We start from the raw sequence: 24,480 nt of genomic DNA, 5'->3' as shown, positions 1-24,480 counted from the left end.
GCTCATGAAAGCCACTGATGAAATCTTTACTTTGGGTCACACTTCCTCTCTATTTCCTGTCTGCACATCTCCTAAAAAAATCTCTGATTCCTCTTCTCATCTGTCAGTGCCTGCTCTCTCTGACCCAAAGGCAGTGTGAACATAAAAGTGAAATTGTATTTTTCTGTCATCATTACTGCATTTTGGAACATTTATGGCTAGTTCATGTCCCATTTATTTATAATTCTGTTTTTGTTAGGGCCAAATATTACTAGCGATATTTTGTCTCAGAATATATCCACAAGTTTCTCTACGCCCCATGAGGCCTTGCGTCAAAAGTGGGAGTGTCTTCTGATTAGAAGTAAACAAGCGGGACTGTCGGAGTTTCTCCGCGTGTGGAGAGCGTCAGCGCCGCGGATCATTTCATATAGTTACCAGCTAACATAAACATTAAAGACTTGTAAAATTATTTGAGCTCAAAACACACTTTCAGACTGCAGCGAGTGTTTGAAATAACTTCTGTGTGAGATCCGATGTAGATTATCTACAAAGCAGAAATATGCGATGCAAAAGACTACGCATGGTAAACATAGTAAATACGACCGCCTGAAAAATCAGACAAGCGATGTATTTCTTTATTTACATATTTTATCTGTCAATAAGTCTCCTCTCTTCATACCTGATGTTCATATATCTCCGCGTATGTCATAAATCATTAACCTAATTTTTGTTCGAGAGCTCCTTGTTTTTCTGACTGAAAATATAACAGTGTATTGGGACTGGAGAGAGTGCTAAAGCTACTCATGGTCGTATTTTTAGTGGAAAATGATAAGAAATTATCATTCTTTCTAAATGTGATGTTGACCTAAACTGTCTGTGACTACAATAAACAGAAACAGACGCTACTGAATAATAGGCTGTGTGTCTTTCCTTTGTGAAATAACGGTAAATACCACTTTATTTCTGTGTGACTAGTTATCAATCCTGACACAAACTAATTAAGTCAATGTAGCACTTATTGTAAAACAGGCCTGAGGTTATTAGCCCCGCTCGGTCCGTTTAAAGCACTAGCTCCGATAGTGGAAAAGACCTGAAAAAAACTTACCCTGCGTCCCAATGTCCACACTATCCACCCTATCTGCCCTAAATAGTATTGAAAATGACTAATGTCACATAGAATTTAGGATGGATAGTATGCACATTGGGACGCAGGCTTAGCCTCTTCCCTAATTAGCACACAAAATACCATTGGCATACTACTTCCGCTGCCTCACCGGAAGTTTTACCCACGTTCTTTTTTTACGGTAGCGCCTCCCGGAAACTTGTGGATATTGAAAATGATTACACAGCCATTTGATATTTGAAAGACACTGGTACTTTTTCAGCAAGTACACAATAAATCGAAAGTGTCAACAAAGACATTTATATTTTTACAAATAATTTGTGTTTCAAATAAATGTTGTTCTTTTGAACTTTCTTTTCATCATTGAATTCATCAATGAAATGAAAAATTGTATCATGGTTTCTCCAAAAAATATTAAGCTGCACAACTGCTCAAAAAAAAAGACCTGTTTTAAAAATGTTTTAAGTAGAAAGCAGTTAATTTAAACTGTAATAATATTTTACAGTATTACTGTTTTTAATGTAATTTTCATCAAATGAATGCAGCCTTGGTGATCATAAGAGACTTTTAAAAATAATAATAATAAAAATCTTAATGACCCTGAACTTTTGAACAGTTGTTTATGTAAAATGTTTAGGAATGTAAAAAGTTGAAAAAAATGGTTAACAGGACTATTTTTTTCTGTAAAAAATATAAATATTAAAAAATATATATCTATTACAAATGTGCAATCATGAGAAATAGGGCTAATAGTGAAACAACAGCAAAAAAAAAAAAAAAAATTGATCTTTTATTTAAAAATGTATCTTGCATTGCATATTACTATTGAATCTATTAAATACTGTGACTAACTTAGGCATCCTGTTATTTTATGATTCATGAGGACACACATGGCACGCATATGTCATTTTCTGAGAAATATCTGCTTAAATTTTAAGTGCAGCTGAATTTAGAATCAGTCTCGATGTAGAATATATGCATACATTTACAGTAGGAGTAATGCAGAAGGCCTCGAAACACATACAAAATATAAGTCTCTAAAGTGACAATGTGTTTCCTGATCATCTGCTTTGACAGCCCTCACAAACACGTTTACAGGAACTCGCACGCAGAACTGGAGGCTTCCTCGTCATATGACAGAGTTCAGCAAAGTTGAAACGTGGCTATACAGTGACGTTTTCAATCCTGTCCTGCATGGGACAGACTAGAATAGACGATTAATTTGCTCATATTACATTGTCTCATATTAAAACCTTTTTATAACTTCCTCCAGGTTTTATCTTTGTAAGATCTGCTGTTTGCATATCAGACAGTTGTTAAATGGGATAGCAGCATTAATAATTTATCAGACTTTAAACAGTTCCTCATTAAATTCCCTGCAAAATGCACACAGACAGCGACAGGATTCCCCGTGCAAGACCATCCCACCCTAAACCTCCACAACGGCACCATTGTGCTGCATCCGTCACCCTGACACTTAAGGCAAGTCACTTGATTTCCTTGTGGCTCACTGCCTCTCCCATGTATGCAGAATCCAAATAAAATGAACAACAACTATATGAAACATCTCTCCACTGTCTCAGAAAGCTTATTGTCTCAATCAACAAGTATTCAGATCCAAACCCGAGCAACCATAGGTTCTACTCTGTGGATGGCACCCCACAGAATCAGCATCTAAGGTAACAATTTGTCTCAAGTAAAGAAGTGGATACTCACCGATACTCCTGTGACTGCACCGTTACTCCAGGACAAGACCACTCTTTGTTGGATGGATGGATGTTCTGGCTGAGTTCTGCTGGCAAATGGGCTTTTATTACTCTCTTGTGATGTCACAGTCACATTTGCCTAATGCAGTAAGTTAGTCCTCTCCCTGCATAGAAGCACAACAACTTACTGCATTAGGCAATTAGACACTTAAAAGAGCGTTCACCCAAAAATGACATTTTTGCCTTCGTTTGTTCATCTTGTATTATCTCATTTGCACTGAAGAACAAAAATGGAGATGTTAAGCAGAATGTCCACACTGCTATTTTCCATCCCATAAAAGTGGATGGACACCAGGGAGTCCAAAAATGAGAAAAAGAATCATAAAATGAGAGTCACTGTTCATGCTACACTCTTTCTTGGCATTTATGGTTCCATGAAGAACCCAAAGACTTTAAGAAAATAATGACTTCAGTTTGGGCCCATTTCTCACACAAGATCATATGTGACCCTGGACCACAAAACCAGTCTTAAGTGTCAATTTTTCGAAATTGAGATTTATACATCAGCTGAAAGCTGAATAGATGAGCTTAAAAAATAGATTAAAAAAAATCTATAATTTTGACCCATACAATGTATTTTTGGCTATTGCTACAAATAAACCCATGCTACTTAAGACTGGTTTTGTGCTCCAGGGTGACATATGACTTCAATAGCCTTGAAATAGTTTTAATGGAGACCTATTATGCCCCTTTTTACAAAATGTAATATGTGACCCTGCCTGGAGCACAAAACTTAAGTCTTAAGTCGCTGGGGTATATTTGTAGCAATAGCCAAAAATACATTGTATGGGTCAAAATTATAGATTTTTTTTTATGCCAAAAATCATTAGGATTTTAAGTATAGATCATGTTCCTTGAAGATATTTTGTAAATTTCCTACCGTAAATGTATCAAAACTTTTGATTAGTAACATGCATTGGTAAGAACTTCATTTGGACAACTTTAAAGGCAATTTTCTCATTATTTTGATATTTTTGCACCCTCAGATTCCAAATATTCAAATAGTTGTATCTCAGCCAAATATTGTTCGATCCTAACAAACTTATATATTCAGCATTCAGATGATGTATAAATCTCAATTTCAAAAAATGACTGGTTTTGTGGTCCAAGGTCACATGTAACTCTCATGTGTCCCCAGAATGTGTCTGTGAAGTTTCAGCTCAAACTACCCCACAGATAATTAATTATATCATTTTAAAAATGCCTATTTTGAGTGGAAGCAGTAACATGCTGTTTTCCTGCATGTCTCTTTAAATGCAAATGAACTGCTGCTCCCACCCCCTTTCCCAGTACCTTTACAGCTGGTTCCTCCTTCTTCAGATACTCTGCTATGGCGCTGAAATCATGATATGCTTCTGATATACAGTTTTCTGAACGCACAAATCCGAAGCACGCAGACAGAAAGCGGCTGTCACATGGCATGCAAGTACTAAACTAAGTTCTCTTTCATGTCTTATTGTGCTTAAACTGTCAAATACACACGTTTGTTATAATATTATAAGATCCCCCTTTCTACATCACAGGGGGAGTGAAATCTGAGCAGCTTGTTTTATTCACAAGCTTGCAGAGAAAGGCTTACCAAACATAATTTAGTGGGTTGTTCTTTTTCACATTTGTGACCCTGGACCACAAAACCAGTCTTAAGTCGCTGGGGTATATTTGTAGCAATAGCCAAAAATACAGTGTATGGGTCAAAATTATAGATTTTTCTTTTATGCCAAAAATCATTAGTATATTAAGTAAAGATCATGTTCCGTGAAGATATTTTGTAAATTTACTACTGTAAATATATCAAAACGTCGTTTTTGATTAGCAATATGCATTGCTAAGAACTTAATTTGGACAACTTTAAAGGTGATTTTCTCAATATTTAGATTTTTGCACCCTCGGATTCCAGATTTTCAAATAGCTGTATCTCGGCCAAATATTGTCCGATCCTAACAAACCATACATCAATGGAAAGCTTATTTAGTCAGCTGATGTATAAGTCTCAATTTCGAAAAATTGACACTTAAGACTGGTTTTGTGGTCCAGGGTCACATTTTCTGGGTTGGTAGACCCGATTATAGCACTTAAACTCAGAAAAAGTCCGATTTTCATGATATGTCACCTTTAAGGTGATTTTTGGAGCTTGACAACCCTTGATATGCAAAATAGCATCATGGACCTAACCCTAACAGCTAATTTTATGTTCCACAAAAAAGAAAAACAGGTTTGAAACAAGATGAGGCTGAGAAAATGACAGATTTTTCTTTTTCTGCTGATCTGTGCCTAATAAAACATCTGACTTAATAGTATTAATAATAACAGATCTGTCCCAGTCCTTCAGAATGCTGTTTCTCAAAGCAAAGGCCTTTATTCAAAGCAAAAAACATGACATCAGCCGACTCCTCTTTTAACCCACAGCAGCTTTACTGAGCTGTGATCTGTATATACTTTATATCCTACTACAGTTCATGTGTCGACAGAGCACTTCATAGTTATTCTCAGTTCAAGAATCACTCCCTCTGCATTCAGTTTGGTTCTTTTTTACCTAAAGATTAAATTGCTCTGGGACTTTTTTTTGAGCTGCATTCCTTTGATCAAATCCAACACACATTCCACCAAGGGTGAAATGATACAAAGTAGGAATGAGACTGTCTTCGGGCTCTTTGCTTCTCTCAAAATAGCAGTAATCATAAAAAGTCTGTGTAAACTGAGACACTGAAAGTCATGGTAACAGAGACACAGGAAGTGAGGAGAGCATGCTATCAGTATGGTACCACCCTGTCAGTATTACAGCCATGCACCAGTCTCCACGGTCAAAGTTTAGTGAAAGTTTCCTGATATGATTCACAAGTTAGGAGGGAGTAGAGATCCTGTCGAGAGATACTGACTAAAGTTTGCCTGAAAAGAAGCTGCAAAAACAAAGGAACAAAGCCTTATAAATCTCCCTGTTATGCCACTGGTCGCCATGGCAACGATCATAACAGGATGCTCTAGTTCTCTCTCAGATAATAATAAAGGAGAAATGACTTCAGCACACAGTTCACCAGACACTGAGGATGACGAGAGAAAACAGGCCACACAGAAGTAGAATTGCAGGCTGCTGTGGAAGAACCTGCTGAATATCAAGGTATTTTACAGAACTTACAAAGTATTTGGACACTTAACCCACACATCAAAATGAAAGAATGACACTGCATTATATAAGAAAATGTCAAACCAAAGTGGCAATTATTGTTAAATAATCATAAATTATTGCATTTGTTAAATACTTAATAATACACACACACACACATAAATATAGTAAGAAGTCAGTAAGAATTTTAAGAGAAATTAATATTGTTATTCAGCAGGGATGCATTAAATTGGACAAAACTGACAGACATTTATAATGTTCCAAAACATTTCTATATCAATGATGTTCTTTGGAATTTTCTATTCATCAACTACTCCTAAAAATATTTTAATATTACTATTTAATAATATTAATAATTTCTGCAAAAATATTAACAAGAAATGTTTGCGTTCCAGCATATTAAAATGTTTTTTTGATTGTTTGTTTTTACAAGCACGTTGTAATTCGTACAGTTTAAATTGATAAAACAACACATTAATATATAATGGCATTTAGACACTTTGTGTCCAGAAATGTAAAAAAAAAATGTCTTAAACTACATTTGTTTGCATATGTCATAAAATATCTAATGAAATGACATTCAGACATTTTTAAATGTGACAAAATCGTACGAATACATTTTAAGGCCACTGCATCACTTACTTGCCATATCATTAACAATTAAATACAAAATTATATTAAAACAATGCATCTCTGTCCTCGGATCATAAATGACAACAAATGTCTATTTTTCTTCACTATCATAACTTTATTTCTGCCAGCAGGTTTTTTTCCTTTACAAAAAAGAGCTTATGATGTACCAGCTAAAATGTTATCCCTATTAACAGGAAAATAAAATTCAATGATGGATCTTATTCTGAGAAGATCGGATGGTCATTAATCACCCTGTCTTTCCTAAAGTCTCAAAGCCTGCGGTAAAACCTCTGACGTCACGTATGCAGGGAGGTCTAGCCTGTAGTTGCATAACTGCACAGCCATGCCAGAATATCCTGACAGAGCGCAGATGGCACCCTATGATGTCAGAATACTAAAGTGCCCTTAACCAATCAAATCAGAGTCGGATTGAAGCATTCTGCAAGTAAATGTAGCAAACATGACAAGAAAAACAATAAAGACTGAAAGAAAACGTTTATTCCCATAATAAACACATACAGTACATCATCAACAAAATGTACAAAGTGCAATATGCATTGAAACTACAGCAAGTCTGCAGTACAAAGGACAAAATTACTGCATACTTAATAGCGATAAAAATGGTGACTGGATGAGGAGCGAGCGTGCCCTATTTGGTGAGCATCGCAATTTAACAGCATTGCTATTTGACAAAAAAAAGAGGCTCAATAACCAACTAGAGGAAAGTCAGTGGATGATTTGGGAACAGACCAGTGTAACATTCTGGAAAAAAAACAAAAACCTTTCCCGCGCAGATCCAAGCTCGAATCTACAGCATCAACAAATGTGGCATTTAATATTGAAGACTTTGGTTATCACTTCATACTTGAATAGCATCAAATCTTTCACGAGTTTGCAGTGTCTTCCTCTTTAATTAAAAGGAAATAATGCCAAATATAAATGATCCTTTTCTATTTTCTCTAATACAACAATAAAATGTAGGAGTGTATGACAGGAAAATGTATGCCAGCTTTAAAATGTGCCCATGTAACCCCTTGGCCTCTGCCTTAACTGGCAACATTATCAAATAGGAGTCAATGCCTCTAGTGCTTCTGGGTAAGGCACTTGATGTTGATGACACGAGACAATGCAGGCAACCAATAACATTTAATCTGTAATCTCGGACTCACATTTGACCTCAATATGGCATCAGACACAAAATGGCAAAGACTTGGGCGAGAGGTGGAGGGCTTGGGGCACATTTAAGAAGGATGCAAAGTAACGGTTCATGACACTTAACAGCTTTCTGGCTTATTTCTCCTCTCGGTTTTTATATTCAGCCCACAGAAGGAAGATTAAATAGTGTTGGGACTCGTTCAATCAACCAAAAATCATTCAGGCAAGCATCTCCTACAGGACAGGGGAACTGATTCAAGTCGACTTTCAGATGCAAGTACCATGAACTTCCAGAAACTCTGTTATATGACCAACATACATATTTACATACAGTGTATTGCTGTGTCTGTAGAGGTGGAGACTGTGTGTATACTATGAGCCTGCTCATGTTTTTAACATTAAAGCACACACACGCACTCTGAAAGGGTTTTGTGTTCATAAATAGTTCACAGTAACGGTGTAGCTGCTGTGCAAGGCACCGCTCACTCGCACACACTCGCAAACTTCACATTTCTCTTGCTCAAACTCGAGGTGGTAGCATTGATACATGTACAAAATCAGTTTTAAAAAATATTGGAAAAGTATGCTGCATAATAAACCTCAAGTACTTCAACTCAAGCTGTAATCAGCCAACTGATCGGTAAATAAAAGGCCTGTTGACACACGGACATGAACAAATGTCATTTATCAAAGCTTTTGTGATCACATAAACTGCTATGGCAAGTGTGCTCAGACTAAGATGCACATAAACGGGAATCTCACTGTCAAGAACCATGTCTGGGACAAATTTCAACGCAAATATCAAATAAAATATATACAATCCAAAATAAGAAATTACATTTTGCTTCAATGCATAAAATGATTCCTATTTTTTCAATTCAAATAATGTAACTTCTTTTTACTATATTGTAAAATGATATATTATCAATTATTTCAATTAAAAATATTTATAAATCATTGTAATGGCTTTTATTTTATGCCAGTTTAAAAACTAATATTATTGTATTACAGTATTTTTTATTGCACTTCATTAATGAGAATCTAAAGGGAATCATCACTGAGAGTAATGGGAATTGCTCACAGGAAAGAAAAAACAAACAAAAAACAAGTAAAACATTTTTTAAATGTTAATGGTCATAAAAAATATTGTTTCAGTTTCATACATCCGAAATATGATTTCTATTTTTTTTTTTTTTTTGTGAGCAGGACATGCTTTTGTGAGATTCACCCATACAGATACACACACGCTCACAGTTGAACAGATTTTGAAAGCAAGCCACATCTTTGACTTGTAAGTGTTGTTTGAGCTCGTTTCAGAGTGTTCTTCTTCAGCTCTACTTCTGTATAGATTTGATTCAAAGGCCAATCTACCTTCCATTGATTTCATTGCGGAAAACTGACAGCAAGTACAAACAGGACAACAAGTTAGAACAATAGAGCCATAGCATGATGGGAATTAGCAAACTGCAAACAGCCTCAGCTCAGGTGGGCCTAAACAAGCCACTGCCTCTGGAACAAAGATAACAAGTCTTGAAAAATAACAGTCGGTCTATACCTGGGTAAATGACTGATTTGTATCGCATTTGGAAACACGGAGCAGAGAGGTGCTAGAGAAACTACAATGGAGAAGCTCCCTTTGATATAAAATCTGTACAAGTACATGTATGTGCTATTAGAGACTGAAACAGTAATAATGACCCAAAAACCCTACTGCTATTCTGACAGCAACACGGACAGTCACATTCATGAGAACAGCAACTGCATGTATGAACGTTTCAGTGGAAGGAGAACAGCAGCTTGAAGTCGCCTCTGATTTTCTTTATCCTTCGAAATGATTGTCTTTCATCACCCTCCTCATCAAGTATTAGAAAGATGGAAGAATCCCAAACAAACGTGCTCTTTGCTAACGAGCCTCCACACACACTGAAGTGCTGCCAGTCGTCCTGTTTCGTGATCTGCCTGGCTTATGAACAGTACTGTACTGGTATGAGGTATTGGTTTGAGTGAATCATCAGTGCTCTGCGAATGATAAAAGAGTCCATCGGCACACAAAGAACCTTCCTAATCACTGCAAAGAGTCCATTTCCTTTTACCGTCCAGCCAGGAAGGAAAAACATAGCAGGGTGTATGATTTGAAAACCCTTTTCAAATGTGTGACCATGTCCGAAGGAATCTGTGACTCATACTGGGCCACAAATAAGTGATGTATGGTGCGATAAATGGGTGGGCTGATGGAAACATTACACAATGGTCTATTTTGACGCTTTCAAGTAACTCTGGGATGGCGAGTGCTTATTTTGCTTCAGAACAGCAGAGAGGAAGAGCAGTGAAAACTTCACGAACTGTTCGTCAGTCAGTGCAATACACATCCATTTGGGTTCCATGCAACAAAAGCCTGTCCAGAAGGTTACCTATTGAATATTATGTTTATATTCATAACAGAAAGCAATTCTTTTGTAGAAGACACTCTTCCACTCATGTTCACTCTTCCGTGAATGGCCTACATTCCCAAAAAAACCTATAAATATCTCAGAGTAACATTGCTGCAAGTGAAGCTGAAACCAAAAGGTACTGTTGCGCTAAAATCTCCCGCTGTCAGCTCTTGGACTCTTCAGGTCCTGCTTCAGCTTGGTTGAAGACCTCCACGTTTGTGGAGGTCGAGGAGGAGGAAGAGGGCCAGGGTCTGGCCCATTCCGGGCTGAGCGAGCGCTCGGGTTCTGGGGACAACGAGAGCATGAGAAGGGTCCCGGCGTCAGAGGAGCATGCCGAGCACAAATCCTCGGATGAGAAGGTTAGGCTGCCTAGTTTGGCGAGCGAGTTGGAGCGTTTCAGTCGAGAAGGTACAGTAAGCCCTGCAAGTCGCATACGGGCTTCGATTTCTTGCGTACGTTGGCGCACAAGGCCCGGTTTACCACGGACACTGCGGAGGCTGTCGCTGCTGGAGCTGCGAGTGAGCGTGGAACCGTGCGGGGACGAGACCGGCGTCAAGCCGCCCGAACCAAGGACTGCCAACAAGGCCTCGTTCGTCAGCGGCACCGCCGCTTCGGTAGCAAAATCTGCCCGTGCTCCAAAGGGCCTGTGGAAAGGGTCGGTTGAATCACTGGAATTGTTCGTTGCATCCTCAGTTTTGCTTGAACTGGCTCCCCGTTGCTCATTTGCACGTGCACGCTCCTGAAAGAGACCGGAAAGTTTTTCCAAGCGCTCTTTTCGCCGGCGAACGAGACCGGAGCGTTGCAGCTGTACCAGAGTCTCTTGCTGTTGCACAGAACAAGACGCCTCTGCCTTCTCCAAACCCTTAATCTCTCTTTCGTTCCCGAGTACAGCTGAGGAACCCTGTGCATCACTCTCTTTCTGCCTGGAATCTCCTTCCCCTTTGGCTTCAAGCAGCATTGTCCGGTTATCAGTTTCATGGTCAAGAGATTTGCTTTCTGGCTTATCTTTATGCCCTAAGGGCATTGCATTGGCATCAAGGCACGGATCTGAGGCAAGTTTGCCACACTTGGCTGTCACGGACAAGTTGGCACAGGGTGGCGTCTGAATTGAGATACTGGGCACACTGTTGAGGGGTAAAGGGGCAAGGCCTCGTCTGTTTGCCTCCAACAGAGCACTCTGGGTGGGCTTGGAAGCGAACGATGAACCAGAACAATGCTGCTTCAGATGGGCACTTTCCTGAACAAGAGAAGACAAGGAGAAACTATGTAACACAAATTATATGTAACGGACCAGTGATACAATCATGTGAGATACTCACAGTAAGATTTTGTTGCGTTTTGAGGTGGTTGTTGTTGTTGGAGTTCTCGTTGCACAGATGGTTTAGGCTTGCGAGATCAATCCCCTTTTCATGTGACAACTCTTCACTATCATTCCCATCTCCTCTCTTCGCTCCCTCTGCTAACGCCTCCATTTCTGCTTGCTCTTTCTGAGCCTCCTCTTCATCCTCCTCCTCCACCGTACTGAACTCCAGCCGCAGACGTAGTTCCTCCAGAGGCTCCGCCCCTCGAGAACAGGTCTGAGCGGCTGTGCCCTCTCCTGGGACACCGAAGTGTGGTAAAGGAAGACCCTCGCGCCCCTCGAAGGGTTCATCGTCGAGGAGCGCATCTTGCTCCACATCTGCAACCTCGATGTAGACGCGATCTACATCCACCAGAGGCGGTGCATGGATCGGTGTGGAAGGGTCACTGTCGAGGGCCGAGTCTGACAGGCGACGGAAGTAATAGTGGTAGTTTTGAGGGTGACTGGGGTCCAGATCTAGGCTAATTGGAGAGGAGTGGGCGGTAGGTTCGCAGCATACGGTGACTCGGGGGTTCGTGGGCTCTGGGGTGGCATGATCCACAGTCTCGGAGTTCACACAGCAAGGGACAGCAGCTTGCTGGCAATCAGGGTGATCGCAATCTGAATCAGGGTGCCACAGTCGGTTATGACGCTGCTTACTGAAGGGAAAAGTATAGAAAGGGTTAAAAAATTATTAAAGGGATAGTTCACCCAAAAATTTAAATCCAACATTGGACCCTATTGATTGAGTAAATGACCACAAAATTTTTGTTTCGTGAGTGAACCTTTAACTACCAATATTACCACATAACTACAATAATAAAGGAAACTTCTCTTGTACCTGGCATCCAGTATGCCTTCATACTCTGCCAGCTGTCTCATGAAGCTGGCATTGGGACGGGTGATACTGCGCTTCTGTTTGACGAAGTCATACGCTTTCTCCAGAGACCAGCCATACTCTTTCATGGCATATGCTATTACCGTTGATGCCGAGCGGCTAACGCCCATTTTGCAGTGAACCAAGCATTTGGACTGATTCTTTCTGCAGAGTACAGAACATGAGAGTATAAAAAGTCACATTGAAAGAGCCAAGTACGTTGCTTATTTTTCATGAGAAAAATCTAAAATAGAGCCTTACTTTGCTTTGACAATGAAGTTGTAGGTTTCGTTCCAGTGGGCCAGTAAGTCTGTGGTCTCGTCGTCATACACTCGGACGTTGTGGTAACAAAAAGTTCCTGGGAAAAAGTTATCTATTTCCCTCGTAACATTTAAGATGTAGCCCACCCTAAAACAGCAATGTATTTAGAGATCACAAATTACATGAGGACGACAACAGAAAATCATATGCACGCAAATTTATTTTTATTCCTTAGATCAGGTACTAAAAATAAACCCTGCTTAAAAAGTAACAGCTTTGATGGATTTACTCTGAACTTTAGCTGAAACAGGAGAAAATGTTGCCCTTTAAGAGGCGATACGATACACACACCTACCTTAAACTTTCACCTTTACCCAACATTAACCCGTTTAAAGAAGCAGTGTCTTGAGAGACACAACAGCACGGGAGGAAAGCAAGCTGTGGATGTCAGTACAGGTAATACTCACCCAGTTTCCTGAAGCTCCTCTAGATTTGAAGCATTCCATTCAGAACCCTGAAAGACAAACGATGCACGTCACAGGCTTTTTAGGGAAATTGGCATCTAGTCCCCCATATATGACACAAACCATCTGTCCTGCCACAGAACTAACAAGCTTTACATCTTATCAATCCAATGCTTTTCAGTTTCCCCTGTTTTTATTTGTGCCGATTTAACTGGTGAAAAGCAGTGGGAATTGGCAGGTCTAATAAAAGCAGCACTAACCAGATAGAGGTGGTCAAAGATGAGCGTGGCTTTGTCCATCTGCCCAAGAATAAGCAGCATCTCATTGTCAATGAACTCTTTGTACTCTTTCAGGTTGCGGTTCATCTGTTGCTCCAGCACATTACGAATCTAAGGAAAAATACACACGGTTATTGACTTAGTCTCAACAAATGTTCTGTTATAAACCCTGCTCACATCTGCTATCAAGATCCATCTCAGACAATCTGATCACAAGAGGTCAGCCGAGACGCATTGCTGGATCCTGTGTCTCCTGAGACCACTTATGATCGGATTTTGAGGAGGGCCTGTCGTGACACTTTTTATGCACTCTCTGCATTTCCTGCTGACCTCTTTGGACGTGACATTTTCAAGGTCCTGGCACATCATTATACTCCTGAGTTTGGCTTTGATTAGACATTCTGTTCTCTCCCTCTCTGTTGGCCTGAGGAACAGAAACATAGCACAGCCTATGTCAATGGTTCAAGTTAGAGCATCATGTTTAGGGGAAGGGTGTAAATGTATTATTATTATTATTCAGAAAAGCCAAAATTACATATACTGTATACAATGAACAACACAATGGTCATGTCTACTGTTACATCCTCTTTTTCTAAATAAAAAAAGAAGAAAAACAATATATTACTCATTTTTACAAAGAAACAGAATTGAGTATATAACTTTTTTGATGTTATGTTTGTTTGACTATCACATTTGCCCTTCGACAGCAAAAACTGCAACTATACACTTCCGTTTCAAAACCTGCATCTCCTCAGTTCCTGCAAATGACCGCTGATTATTAAACAGATCCAATATTAGATTAAACTGTGACAACAAATATGTCTGGATTTTGCTCTTACTTGGTCACGAAATGAGAAAAAAACTCACTTCCAAAAAAACTAATCAAAATATTAATTTAAATCTGCTGGTGGGTCAAGGACTCTGGGCTTTCAGGGTTTGCACTCACTTGTCAATGAAAACTGCAGGAGAGTCTGGTCGCAGTGTTTCCAGATCCTGCATGGCGTTCCACTCATTGATGCAGCTCTGTTCAGAGCCGATACAGCTCTCGTAGTACCCCATCCATGTGAGCGCCATGCCACCGGGGAAATAGTTGTACCTTCGAGACACCTCACATGCCTTGTGTAAAATCTGCAATGCTGACCTAAAGGAACAGCAGGTTAAAGGTGAGCAAGAAGGAGAGACCTTTGCCAATAGTGTCAGAAATGAGTTTAAATGATCATGGTGTGATCTTAAAAAGAATCAAACTGTATCTTAAACTGATTTTAGATAATTCTACACTTCAAATCGACGATACAGAGCTTAACCACAATTGCAAAAAGCAGTGAAAATAACATAATAAAATTAAACAAAAACAGTCAAGATAGCAATCATTCAGAAATGTGGTATATATCCAGGCATCACTTTAAACAGGGTTTATATCAAACAACATCTGATGATTTTATATTCTCTGAACCACTATGGTACTTTTTCTGAAAGTGTCACCAGATGGCAGTGTGGAGCTCTACTATATTTAAAGATGTTAAACTCCCAAGGCACCTGTGAACATCTGAAAAACAGTCCACTCAAATCATCTTCAACCCCCGGAGGAGCTGTTTTATTTCTACCCCAGAAACAAACAAGAGCCCAAATTCACCCAGCCAAGCAGACAAAGGCTCTTGTTGGAAAAAACAATGTAACCTGATTAAGAGAGGTGACTGTAGGATTTATCATAACATGAAAGATAGATGTGAAAATAGCAGTTCTGAGTGATTTTCTGAAGTTGATTGAAAGCTTTAGCTTAATCGCTTAAATGATCACATCAAGCATTTAAAAACCGTTTAGAAAAAAAAGAGTAAACAAATCGTTCTATATTAGTATTTCCACTACAGACCGAAATGTCTAAAATGCAAGTTTGAATAGCTCTAGTTCATTATTTATTGATGTTATTTTCTCACCACATGGCCTGGACTGACACGGGCTTGAAGATGTGCGTGCGCCCGGCGGTAGTCACACTGAAGCCCCTGGAGACATGAGAAAAGAGGTTAAATAAGGACATCATACCATACGTCATTACAATAGAGCTACAAGCTTTCTAAATAACTATAAAAACAAGGAATACTTGTTAATATTGTCATTGGCTTCATTGTCCATTGACAAATCCATTCAACACGGTTTATAATCCATGCTATCTGGATCGGTGCATCAAAAGTTGAAGTGTAATCAGACCAGCAACAGCAATTCCTTTCCATTCCCAGAGGGGGCAGTACTCACCCATCACCGTCTAAATGAATCTTGGTGTCACTCCACAGTGGCAGCACCATCCCAACAGAGCAGTTCTTACTGTAAGTGAAAGAAAAACTCCCTTATTTGACTTAATGAAGTGTGCCTGCAGGAGGTAACAAACTTTTAAACTTGTCTGTTTGATGATATACTAAACTGTATTTGATTTGGTCTCACCTGTCTTTGTTGCTGAAGTCCATGCCCAGCAAGATGTTTTCCTCAGTGTCTTGACGGCCATTTGTGTAGACTACCACCATGTACCGCACACGGTCCGACCACGCGCTCTCTAACCGCACCGCCTGAGGATTACAGTTTGGTTTGTGTAAAAACAGGGCCCATAAAATACATACACATGCAAAAGCAAAATATATTAAACATTAACATACTGAACTCTAGAACAAATTCGGCCTTTTTAGTCACTCACTCTCACATAATCGTTCTCTCCATGCAAGACAACAGGGGCATTTTGAAGAATCTCCGTAAGTACACTATAATATTAACTCTTCAAAAGCAGTGGTTCTCAACCTTTTTGCCTCTTAAGGTCCCTCACTGTCAAACAATATTATAATAAGGCTCTCCTATTTAAGCTGACATGCACCTCTGGTACTTCTACTGTAATACATATAAATAATGTCAGTTTAATGTTGTTTAGTCTTTATTTTTAATATTACTACCCTAGTAAAAAAGTAATACATTTAAAATACATTTATTTTATACTATGTATAGTTCAAATCTATTAACATAACCGACATATCGCTTGAGACTTACTGATATAAAAACTGTAATTAAACTTTATTTAGTGTAACACTTGTGCACAATGCACATTTCTTAATATTAAACTTAAAATGTGTTTTAATGTCACTATTGATGAGGATTGTATGATCTTCAAATACTATCAGTCTTTAAATGCAAGGTATTTAAAGTGTACCTGAAGTATAACTGCAATTGTTCCACTTTAGCAGAATCAAATATACTTCAGTATATATTCTTTAGTCGAATCTTTAATTCCACACAATTAAAATGCAGTAAGTAAAAAATTAGTTAAGTTAGACCTTAAGTATACCAGTTTAGTATGCTAAAAGTACAACTGTGTAAATGTATTTGTAGTATACTTAGCATGAAATAAATGTATTTCAAATATTTTTCAAAAGGGTAAATTTAAATAATTTTAAGACTCCCCTCTTGGAAGTTTGGTGATGCCCCTTGATTTGAGAACCACTATTCTACAGTCATACAGTCATATTGCTTCATGCAAGGAACAGACTAAATTTTGACATTTTTTACAACTGATGATTCCACCAGTGCTCTCAAATCGACTTTAAATTTTTTTTTTTTTTTTTTAGGTCAAATGCCACTGATGTCATATTTCAGAGAGACATCAGAAGTATATAATAATAATAATAATATAAAATTTGCCTCTTTGTCACACAGACCTATAATGTTTTTGGAATTCATCCTACAAGTCACAATGAACCACTTTCATGATGCATTTTTGCCATCGCAGGCCACTGATGCTTCAAAATTCTCCTGTTGTGCTCGGCTTGGAATCTCATGAGGTTTAGTGAATAATGACAGAATGTTCTTTCTGAAGACAAATGCAGATCCACGCACGGTAATCGACACGTCACAAGTGACTGGCACTAGTATTGGTACATATTTCACCATGGAAAAGCAGGTAAGACATTTTAACATGCCTTAATAGAAAAGAAAACAGTCTTCAGGCAACACTTTGACAATGAAACCCATTCAGCCTGACTGCATGTAACTTACTGCCAAAACGTTAGTCATTGACAGCACGAGTTCTCTCACCAGTTTGATGCGATCTTCAGAGCGAAGAATGTTGATCATCACCTGCAGATGCTGAGGTAAGTCACCTGTTGAGTGAAACCACCGTTACAATCCAAACAAAACATTGTTTACATTGACACCAGCGGCGTCTCAAAACCCTGCTGAAGAAAAACAACCATAAAAATAAACAAGATAACTAAAGGTGATGTCATATTAGTGAATTAAGGTTTATAAGAGAAGCCGAGCCAAGACGAACGCCCACTGAGTGATACAAATCAGTCTTTAAATCTTGGGTGGGAAGACAACAGTATGCTTTTGATTAACGCCTTTATAGCGCTGCTGATTTTACTGTATTCCAGAGTACAAAGTGTTCAAACACATGGATGTGGAAAGATATGAAAAATGAGTTGTTTCTCATGTTTACATATCTCAGATAATCCTATTTAATGAAACGGTTAAGTATGACATGACTAAGTGACTTTCGGCTGCATTGTGAACAGGTATGTGCAAATAAGTTCTATGCTTTGTGCCAAAGGTATCAATAATTATAAACCTGACAGCCTGTCATTCAGCTTTCACTAGCCCCTCCCTTTTGATGCAAGTCAGTAAGAGATACCAAACAAGATCTGTTTACATTTCATTCTCCTCCTTAATACAGACCGACTAACTCCTCTGACCTCTGACTGTGGTGCGGTCCTACCCAAACAATCCTCCTCCAACTCTTGTGAGCTTTGGCAGAATCCATGAAGCAATGATGTAACTGGTGTGGGACGTGTGAGAGGCCAATCAAAGTGTACGAGCAGGTTAAGAACAAAGCCAAAAACGTGAAAACCAAATAAACTCACAGCTTAAGAGCCAAAGCCTGTCATGTACACTCAACACAACAGATGATGTTCTCTACGGTTTATTGGCTGCTTTGCATTTAAAGCATACATGAAAAGAACCGGGTATGTTCTCTCCTCCAACAAAACAAGCCCCTCGGGCTTCTGGGTCTCCATGACAAAAATTTACATAACTTTACATGCTTATCTGATAAAAACTGATATGTAAAAGAATCGCTAAGGCAGCGCAGGATCCCAGAGCACAGCTTTGATCAGAAGCATAAATGTTTTTGAGATTATCATTATAGTTTCCAATTCACTGTAAGTGCGCAGAAAAGAGCGACCAGTACATCATTCACAACCTTAGCTTTACTGAAGTTTGCTTTTAGTTATTAGTTTAATAATTATTCTAAAGGACTTTGACACACAGTTTTCTCCATCAGTTATGATTTTGACAGCAATTCATCATTTAATTTCAGGGGTTTTGTCATGATGAGACAATCCCTATGACTGACACTGAAATAAGATGTGTTTAAAATCAGAAGTATTCTAAACCTTATTCTTTCACCAAATCTTTTACTCATAACAATGATTTAAATGAAAGGTCAAACAATTTTCTCTCTTTTCAAAACCACACTCACTTAAAGGAGTCATTTTAAACATTTAATCATGTGACACTGAAGACTGGAGTAATTTAGATTTGCCACCACAGGAATAAATTACATTTTAAAATATATTAATTTAAAAACAAATTATTTCACAATATTACCGTTTTTACTGTACCTTACCTAGGTGAGTGTAAAAGACTTCCTTCTAAAACAAAAAATTGTGCCGACCCCCAAACATCTGAAAAGTAGTGTACTTTCGTAAGTACATTGAACACATCTCAAAAGATTAAGAAAAATGTAATTCCTTATGATATGCCCCATTTAACTGTCTTTGTGCTTTAGTTGGTCCTCTAAAGAACTCAAACAGACAAGCAGTACAGGTGTGAATCCATCTGCAAATATTTATGGTGTATCTTGCTTTAGGAAGTTGGTCAGTGTTTAATAAATCACCACTGATGCTATTTTTGACTCTATGGCTGAGACAGGCGCCATGAGAATGCAAATAGAGGTGACTGATGACGTCCAAAAAAAAAAAATTTACAGGACAAAAACAAGACGGAAATCTATGTCATCAACATCTAATCGCGAGGACATTTAAAGACGTCAACACAGAGAGAAGATATTTTAGAGCTCAACTTACATTCAGAATGAGCACCGAGGATTTGCCTCATGAATAAATATTAAACTGTAAGAAGGTCTTGTTGAGAAAAAAGCTGAGCAATTCTCACTGTCAGAGAACATTTTGTACTTAAGACTGTCACAGAGGAAGAGAAACCCTACATCGTCTAGTCTAACACAGACATCCGCAGTTTCTCAACGGAGACAGCTGACTTCTCCACCTTTTAGTGCTGATGCAATTGTACTCTTTTCAAATGATCTAATTCTCGTAATCTAATTCCAGATCTTCTAGACTGTCTGCATAAGTCACTTGTAGGAAGTCTTTGTCTTGTTCCTTTTGTGATTGATGGGCAGTTGATTTATTATTCGTACACTGTACAAAAAGCTCATGACTCAAGCGACGCTCCAACCCCACAGGCCCTGAGGTCAGACTGTATGTAGAAACAAAACCGCTCGTCAAACCTGCAACAACTCGCACAACTTGTAATAAGCACTACTGATGCGTTCAAACCGGTCAAATCGAAACTTCGCACCCAACAAGTAAGGCGATAGTAAAAAAAATTTGCCAACTGTCAAAACAGATGCCTGATAATATCAGGGGTTTATGACAGAAAAAGTCTAAACCTGCTGTGATATGACCAGCTGTCTGAAAGCGTGGCGAGATAGTCAATGCATAAGCCTGAGGAATTGTTGTGTCTGCATGGTGTTTATTTTCTCTCATAACAGATTCAATTCGCCCCGGAGCAAATGTACACCCTTCTGTTTAGCAGTAAACATGTCCTTTAAATTAGCATGTTTAATAAATTCAACATGTCACTCGTGTTAGACAGTGTTGGATGCATGGCGGCTAGGACATCTGTTGTCATGCATTTGTGTTTGCGCTATTGTTGCACAGAGAAATTCCTTGATTCATTGATTGATTAAATGTCTAAATTTGATTAAAAAAGTTAAAAATTAAATTCAAAAATAAAAAAAAATTGCACAAATTAGTTACACTTTCACTTTTGAAATTTTTTTTTCTAGCAGTGGTTTTGTATTGCTGTTAAAATTGCAGTTGTATTGTAGTACAACTACTGTAGTTAAAAACTTTGTGAATTTTATCTTCCAAACTAAACTCTTGAAATCATTATATTTTTATAATATTTGTTGAGCAAACATGTGATATCTATACATTTCAGGTATAATTTTACCAAAAGATATTTGTATTGGGGCAAAACAATGGTTTTATATTTTTGTATGTTATCTTTTAATATTTCTGCTGTTTCATGAATTGGTTGTCATAACTGTTTTACAGTTTGCATTAGGGCTGCACGATATATCGTTTCAGCATCGATATTGCGTTGTGCACATCCGCGACTGTCACATCGCAGGATGTGCGATTTTTACTATACTGACCGCTTTTGCAACAACTGTTGCAAATCCTGTGAACTTTGTGTCAGTACATCATAAAAAAAATGAGGGATTTACTCGCGGGGATTTGCCGTGTCGCGCCGCATCCAGCGTAGACAGCATCACTGATTATAATGGGTTCTTTTGTATTTTGTTGCGCCGCGCCGCTCGCGTCCGGTGCACGTGAACACTGAATTCCGTTCACTTCCGTGTCTATTTGTGCCTCAAATGACACACACACGCTAAACTGTCAAAATGCATGTCTCTGCAAGTATCTTTGTAAACACAGTTGCTTATGACTTAGGTGAAGGTAAACAATTGAGAAAGAAAATGGATAGTATAGGCTCGCAGCAGTTTAATGTTCCTGAGGCTTTCTGTGTCATGAATGTTAATCAAACAGCAAAACACAGAGAAAAATCACTTTTAACACAGTTAAATTTTTAACACAGATTTATTAGATTTAATTTATACAGTGAAGACTATGCAGTTTTATTTTACATTTGATAATTCAACCAGTATACCTGAATACTGTTAGACTTACCGGAAAAATATAAAGCACTGTTTATTTATTTTAAATCTTTGTTCTATTATATTTATCTATGTTTGTGTAATTTGTTTATTTTTCTATGCTGATTTACTTGCCTACAAAATCACCCCAATCATTGATTTTTATTTTTTTCCAAATAGAGTTTTTCAAGTCATCTGGGTTTTTTTTTTTTTCATATCGCAGAAATACAAAATATTGCAAAATATTTTTTCCAATATCGTGCAGCCTATAATAATAGCAATATCGTTCCTATAATACGATTTTTAACTGGCAGATTGTGACAACCCCATAAATGACAAAACATGCCTCACAATTGGTATGCAAGTTTAATATATTTATATGTTAAGTATGCACCTACTGTTATATACTGTATAAAGAAAGTATGACAGCCTTTCTACGCATATTTTCCTTCTTGTCTCAACAATCCTATAAATTAGAGACAAATAAAATAATTCAAATAGGCAACATTTTATTTTGATGGTCCCCTTCAGACATTGACTGTTGACTATAGGTAACTTTGCAACTACGTCAACTACCTCTCACTGAAGTATTAAGACTGTCTGTTTAATATCTTATAAAGCTTATAAGCACGTCAACCCTCCTCTAACCCTAACCTAACAAGGGACCATCAAAATAAAGTGTAACCAAAAAATATATTAACATCATAAAAAGGGGAAAAAAGTGTTTTTATATTTTCCTTTCTGAACAAACAGGAAAACTGTTAACTGTGTATTAACATACAGTGGGGCAAAAAAGTATTTCAGCCACCAATTGTGCAAGTTCTCCCACTTAAAAAGATGAGAGAGGCCTGTAATTTTCATCATAGGTATACCTCAACTATGAGAGACAAAATGAGAAAAAAAAATTCCAGAAAATCACATTGTAGGATTTTTAAAGAATTTATTTGCAAATTATGGTGGAAAATAAGTATTTGGTCAATAACAAAATTTAATCTCAATACTATATTATATACCCTTTGTTGGCAATGACAGAGGTCAAACGTTTTCTGTAAGTCTTCACAAGGTTTTCACACACTGTTGCTGGTATTTTGGCCCATTCCTCCATGCAGATCTCCTCTAGAGCAGTAATGTTTTGGGGCTGTCGCTGGGCAACACGGACTTTCAACTCCCTCCAAAAATTTTCGATGGGGTTGAGATCTGGAGACTAGCTAGGCCACTCCAGGACCTTGAAATGCTTCTTACGATGCCACTCCTTCGTTGCCCGTACTGACATCCAAATGCTCTCTAGCAAACTTCAGACGGGCCGGACATGTACTGGCTTAAGCAGGGGGACACGTCTGGCACTGCAGGATTTGAGTCCCTGGCGGCGCAGTGTGTTACTGATGGTAGCCTTTGTTACTTTGGTCCCAGCTCTCTGCAGGTCATTCACTAGGTCCCCCGTGTGGTTCTGGGATTTTTGCTCACAGTTCTTGTGATCATTTTGACCCCACGGGGTGAGATCTTGCGTGGAGCCCCAGATCGAGGGAGATTATCAGTGGTCTTGTATGTCTTCCATTTTCTAATAATTGCTCCCACAGTTGATTTCTTCACACCAAGCTGCTTACCTATTGCAGATTCAGTCTTCCCAGCCTGGTGCAGGTCTACAATTTTGTTTCTGGTGTCTTTTGACAGCTCTTTGGTCTTGGCCATGGTGGAGTTTGGAGTTGGACTGTTTGAGGTTGTGGACAGGTGTCTTTTATACTGATAACGAGTTCAAACAGATGCAATTAATACAGGTAACGAGTGGAGGACAGAGGAGCCTCTTGAAGAAGAAGTTACAGGTCTGTGAGAGCCAGAAATCTTGCTTGTTTGTAGGTGACCAAATACTTATTTTACCGAGGAATTTACCAATTAATTCTTTAAAATCCTACAATGTGATTTTCTGGATTTTTCCCTCATTTTGTCTCTCATAGTTGAGGTATACCTATGATGAAAATTACAGGCCTCTCTCATCTTTTTAAGTGGGAGAACTTGCACAATTGGTGGCTGACTAAATACTTTTTTGCCCCACTGTATCTGCACCATAAACCTCATAAAACCACCAGGAAACACATAAAACAGAGAGACATCCCATGTGCCTTGTCTATAAGAAGTGATGTTCTCACAGTGCCAATGTGCTGAGCTAAACTGCTAATCTGGCTAATCCACACACAAACACACACACACACACACACACACACTTGTCTGGAACATGCTTAGCCAGCACTGAGTCTGTCCATCAGCCGGACAGCACCTGCTGCCCAATTTCTGAATTTCTCTCTCAGGACGAACACAGTAGGCCAGGCAGTAGAGTCACTCTTACAAAATGTACTACAGTAAACAAAATGTCCATCAAAATGCCATAATTCCAACAGTCATTAACATAAAACTGAAGTAACACATCTGAGCTACAGTTAATGAAGTTAGGTCCACTCAAATAACAAAGAGCATTCTGTACAAAAAATTACGCCTGTGCTGTGATAAAAATTCAAGTATACTTGTTGACTTTTTGGCTGGTCATCTAAATTCGGAAACTCTAATGTGTGATGTGTGAAGATGGATTTTATAGTGCAAGCATGGACTCACCTGCATGTTTGTGGTGAGGATGACCCTTCTGACTCTGTGGACAACTGCCCTGCTGCAGAAACAGAGCGGCCCCCTTAACCATGAAGAAGCTCTCGCTTAGACTGTAAAAGGGAAAGAAAAGGTAGAGGAGACAATGTGAGAAACGTGGCCAACAATGAAACAAAACATACTCTCGTGACATTTCAGAAAACGTAATACAACAAAACCCACAGACACCTAAAAGTTGTAGATTCGGATTTTGGGAAAACACAATGCACAACATGTGGGTTTTCTTCCACAACTCAGAGATACATTTATATAGAGAGAGAGAAAATTAATAATTATAATAACAAGAAATGTTTTGGGAGTATAAAATCAGAATGTTAGAATGATTTCTGAAGGATCATGTGACACTGAGGACTAGCGTAATGGCTGGTCAAAATTCAGTTTTACCATCACAGACATAAATTACATTTTAA

General features: G+C 38.5%; 2 protein-coding genes across 6 annotated transcripts in view; both read right to left on the bottom strand.

Moving 5' to 3' along the window:
• The window catches only part of coro1ca (coronin, actin binding protein, 1Ca), a 59,032-nt gene extending 57,877 nt beyond the window's left edge, over positions 1-1,155 (bottom strand). Inside the window, exon 1 of one of the 2 annotated variants that reach the window (XM_058775023.1) lies at positions 1,085-1,155. Coding sequence is in view for 1 of the 2 variants with exons in the window: in XM_058775022.1 (XP_058631005.1) it covers positions 31-68 (38 nt within the window). In the remaining variant the exon portion in view is untranslated. Of the gene's footprint in view, positions 1-30; positions 84-1,084 lie in introns of those variants that run through there. The other variant, XM_058775022.1, reaches the window with a different exon arrangement.
• A 5,945-nt stretch (positions 1,156-7,100) lies between these two features.
• Positions 7,101-24,480, bottom strand: part of ssh1a (slingshot protein phosphatase 1a) — a 43,357-nt gene continuing 25,977 nt past the window's right edge. For 3 of the 4 annotated variants that reach the window (XM_058775707.1, XM_058775709.1, XM_058775708.1), the window contains 13 exons: positions 24,023-24,123; positions 17,497-17,561; positions 15,865-15,986; positions 15,679-15,747; positions 15,363-15,428; positions 14,375-14,569; positions 13,759-13,852; positions 13,411-13,539; positions 13,154-13,200; positions 12,687-12,833; positions 12,390-12,590; positions 11,529-12,207; positions 7,101-11,446 (listed from right to left, as the gene is read on the bottom strand). In XM_058775707.1, coding sequence (XP_058631690.1) covers positions 10,373-11,446; positions 11,529-12,207; positions 12,390-12,590; positions 12,687-12,833; positions 13,154-13,200; positions 13,411-13,539; positions 13,759-13,852; positions 14,375-14,569; positions 15,363-15,428; positions 15,679-15,747; positions 15,865-15,986; positions 17,497-17,561; positions 24,023-24,123 — 2,989 coding nt within the window. In that variant the 3' untranslated portion in view covers positions 7,101-10,372. Of the gene's footprint in view, positions 11,447-11,528; positions 12,208-12,389; positions 12,591-12,686; positions 12,834-13,153; positions 13,201-13,410; positions 13,540-13,758; positions 13,853-14,374; positions 14,570-15,362; positions 15,429-15,678; positions 15,748-15,864; positions 15,987-17,496; positions 17,562-19,084; positions 19,326-24,022; positions 24,124-24,480 lie in introns of those variants that run through there. The other variant, XM_058775710.1, reaches the window with a different exon arrangement.

The sequence above is a fragment of the Onychostoma macrolepis genome, chromosome 05, assembly GCF_012432095.1.
Source record: "Onychostoma macrolepis isolate SWU-2019 chromosome 05, ASM1243209v1, whole genome shotgun sequence".
NCBI lineage: Eukaryota > Metazoa > Chordata > Actinopteri > Cypriniformes > Cyprinidae > Onychostoma > Onychostoma macrolepis.
This window is presented reverse-complemented; position numbering and strand designations above follow the sequence as displayed.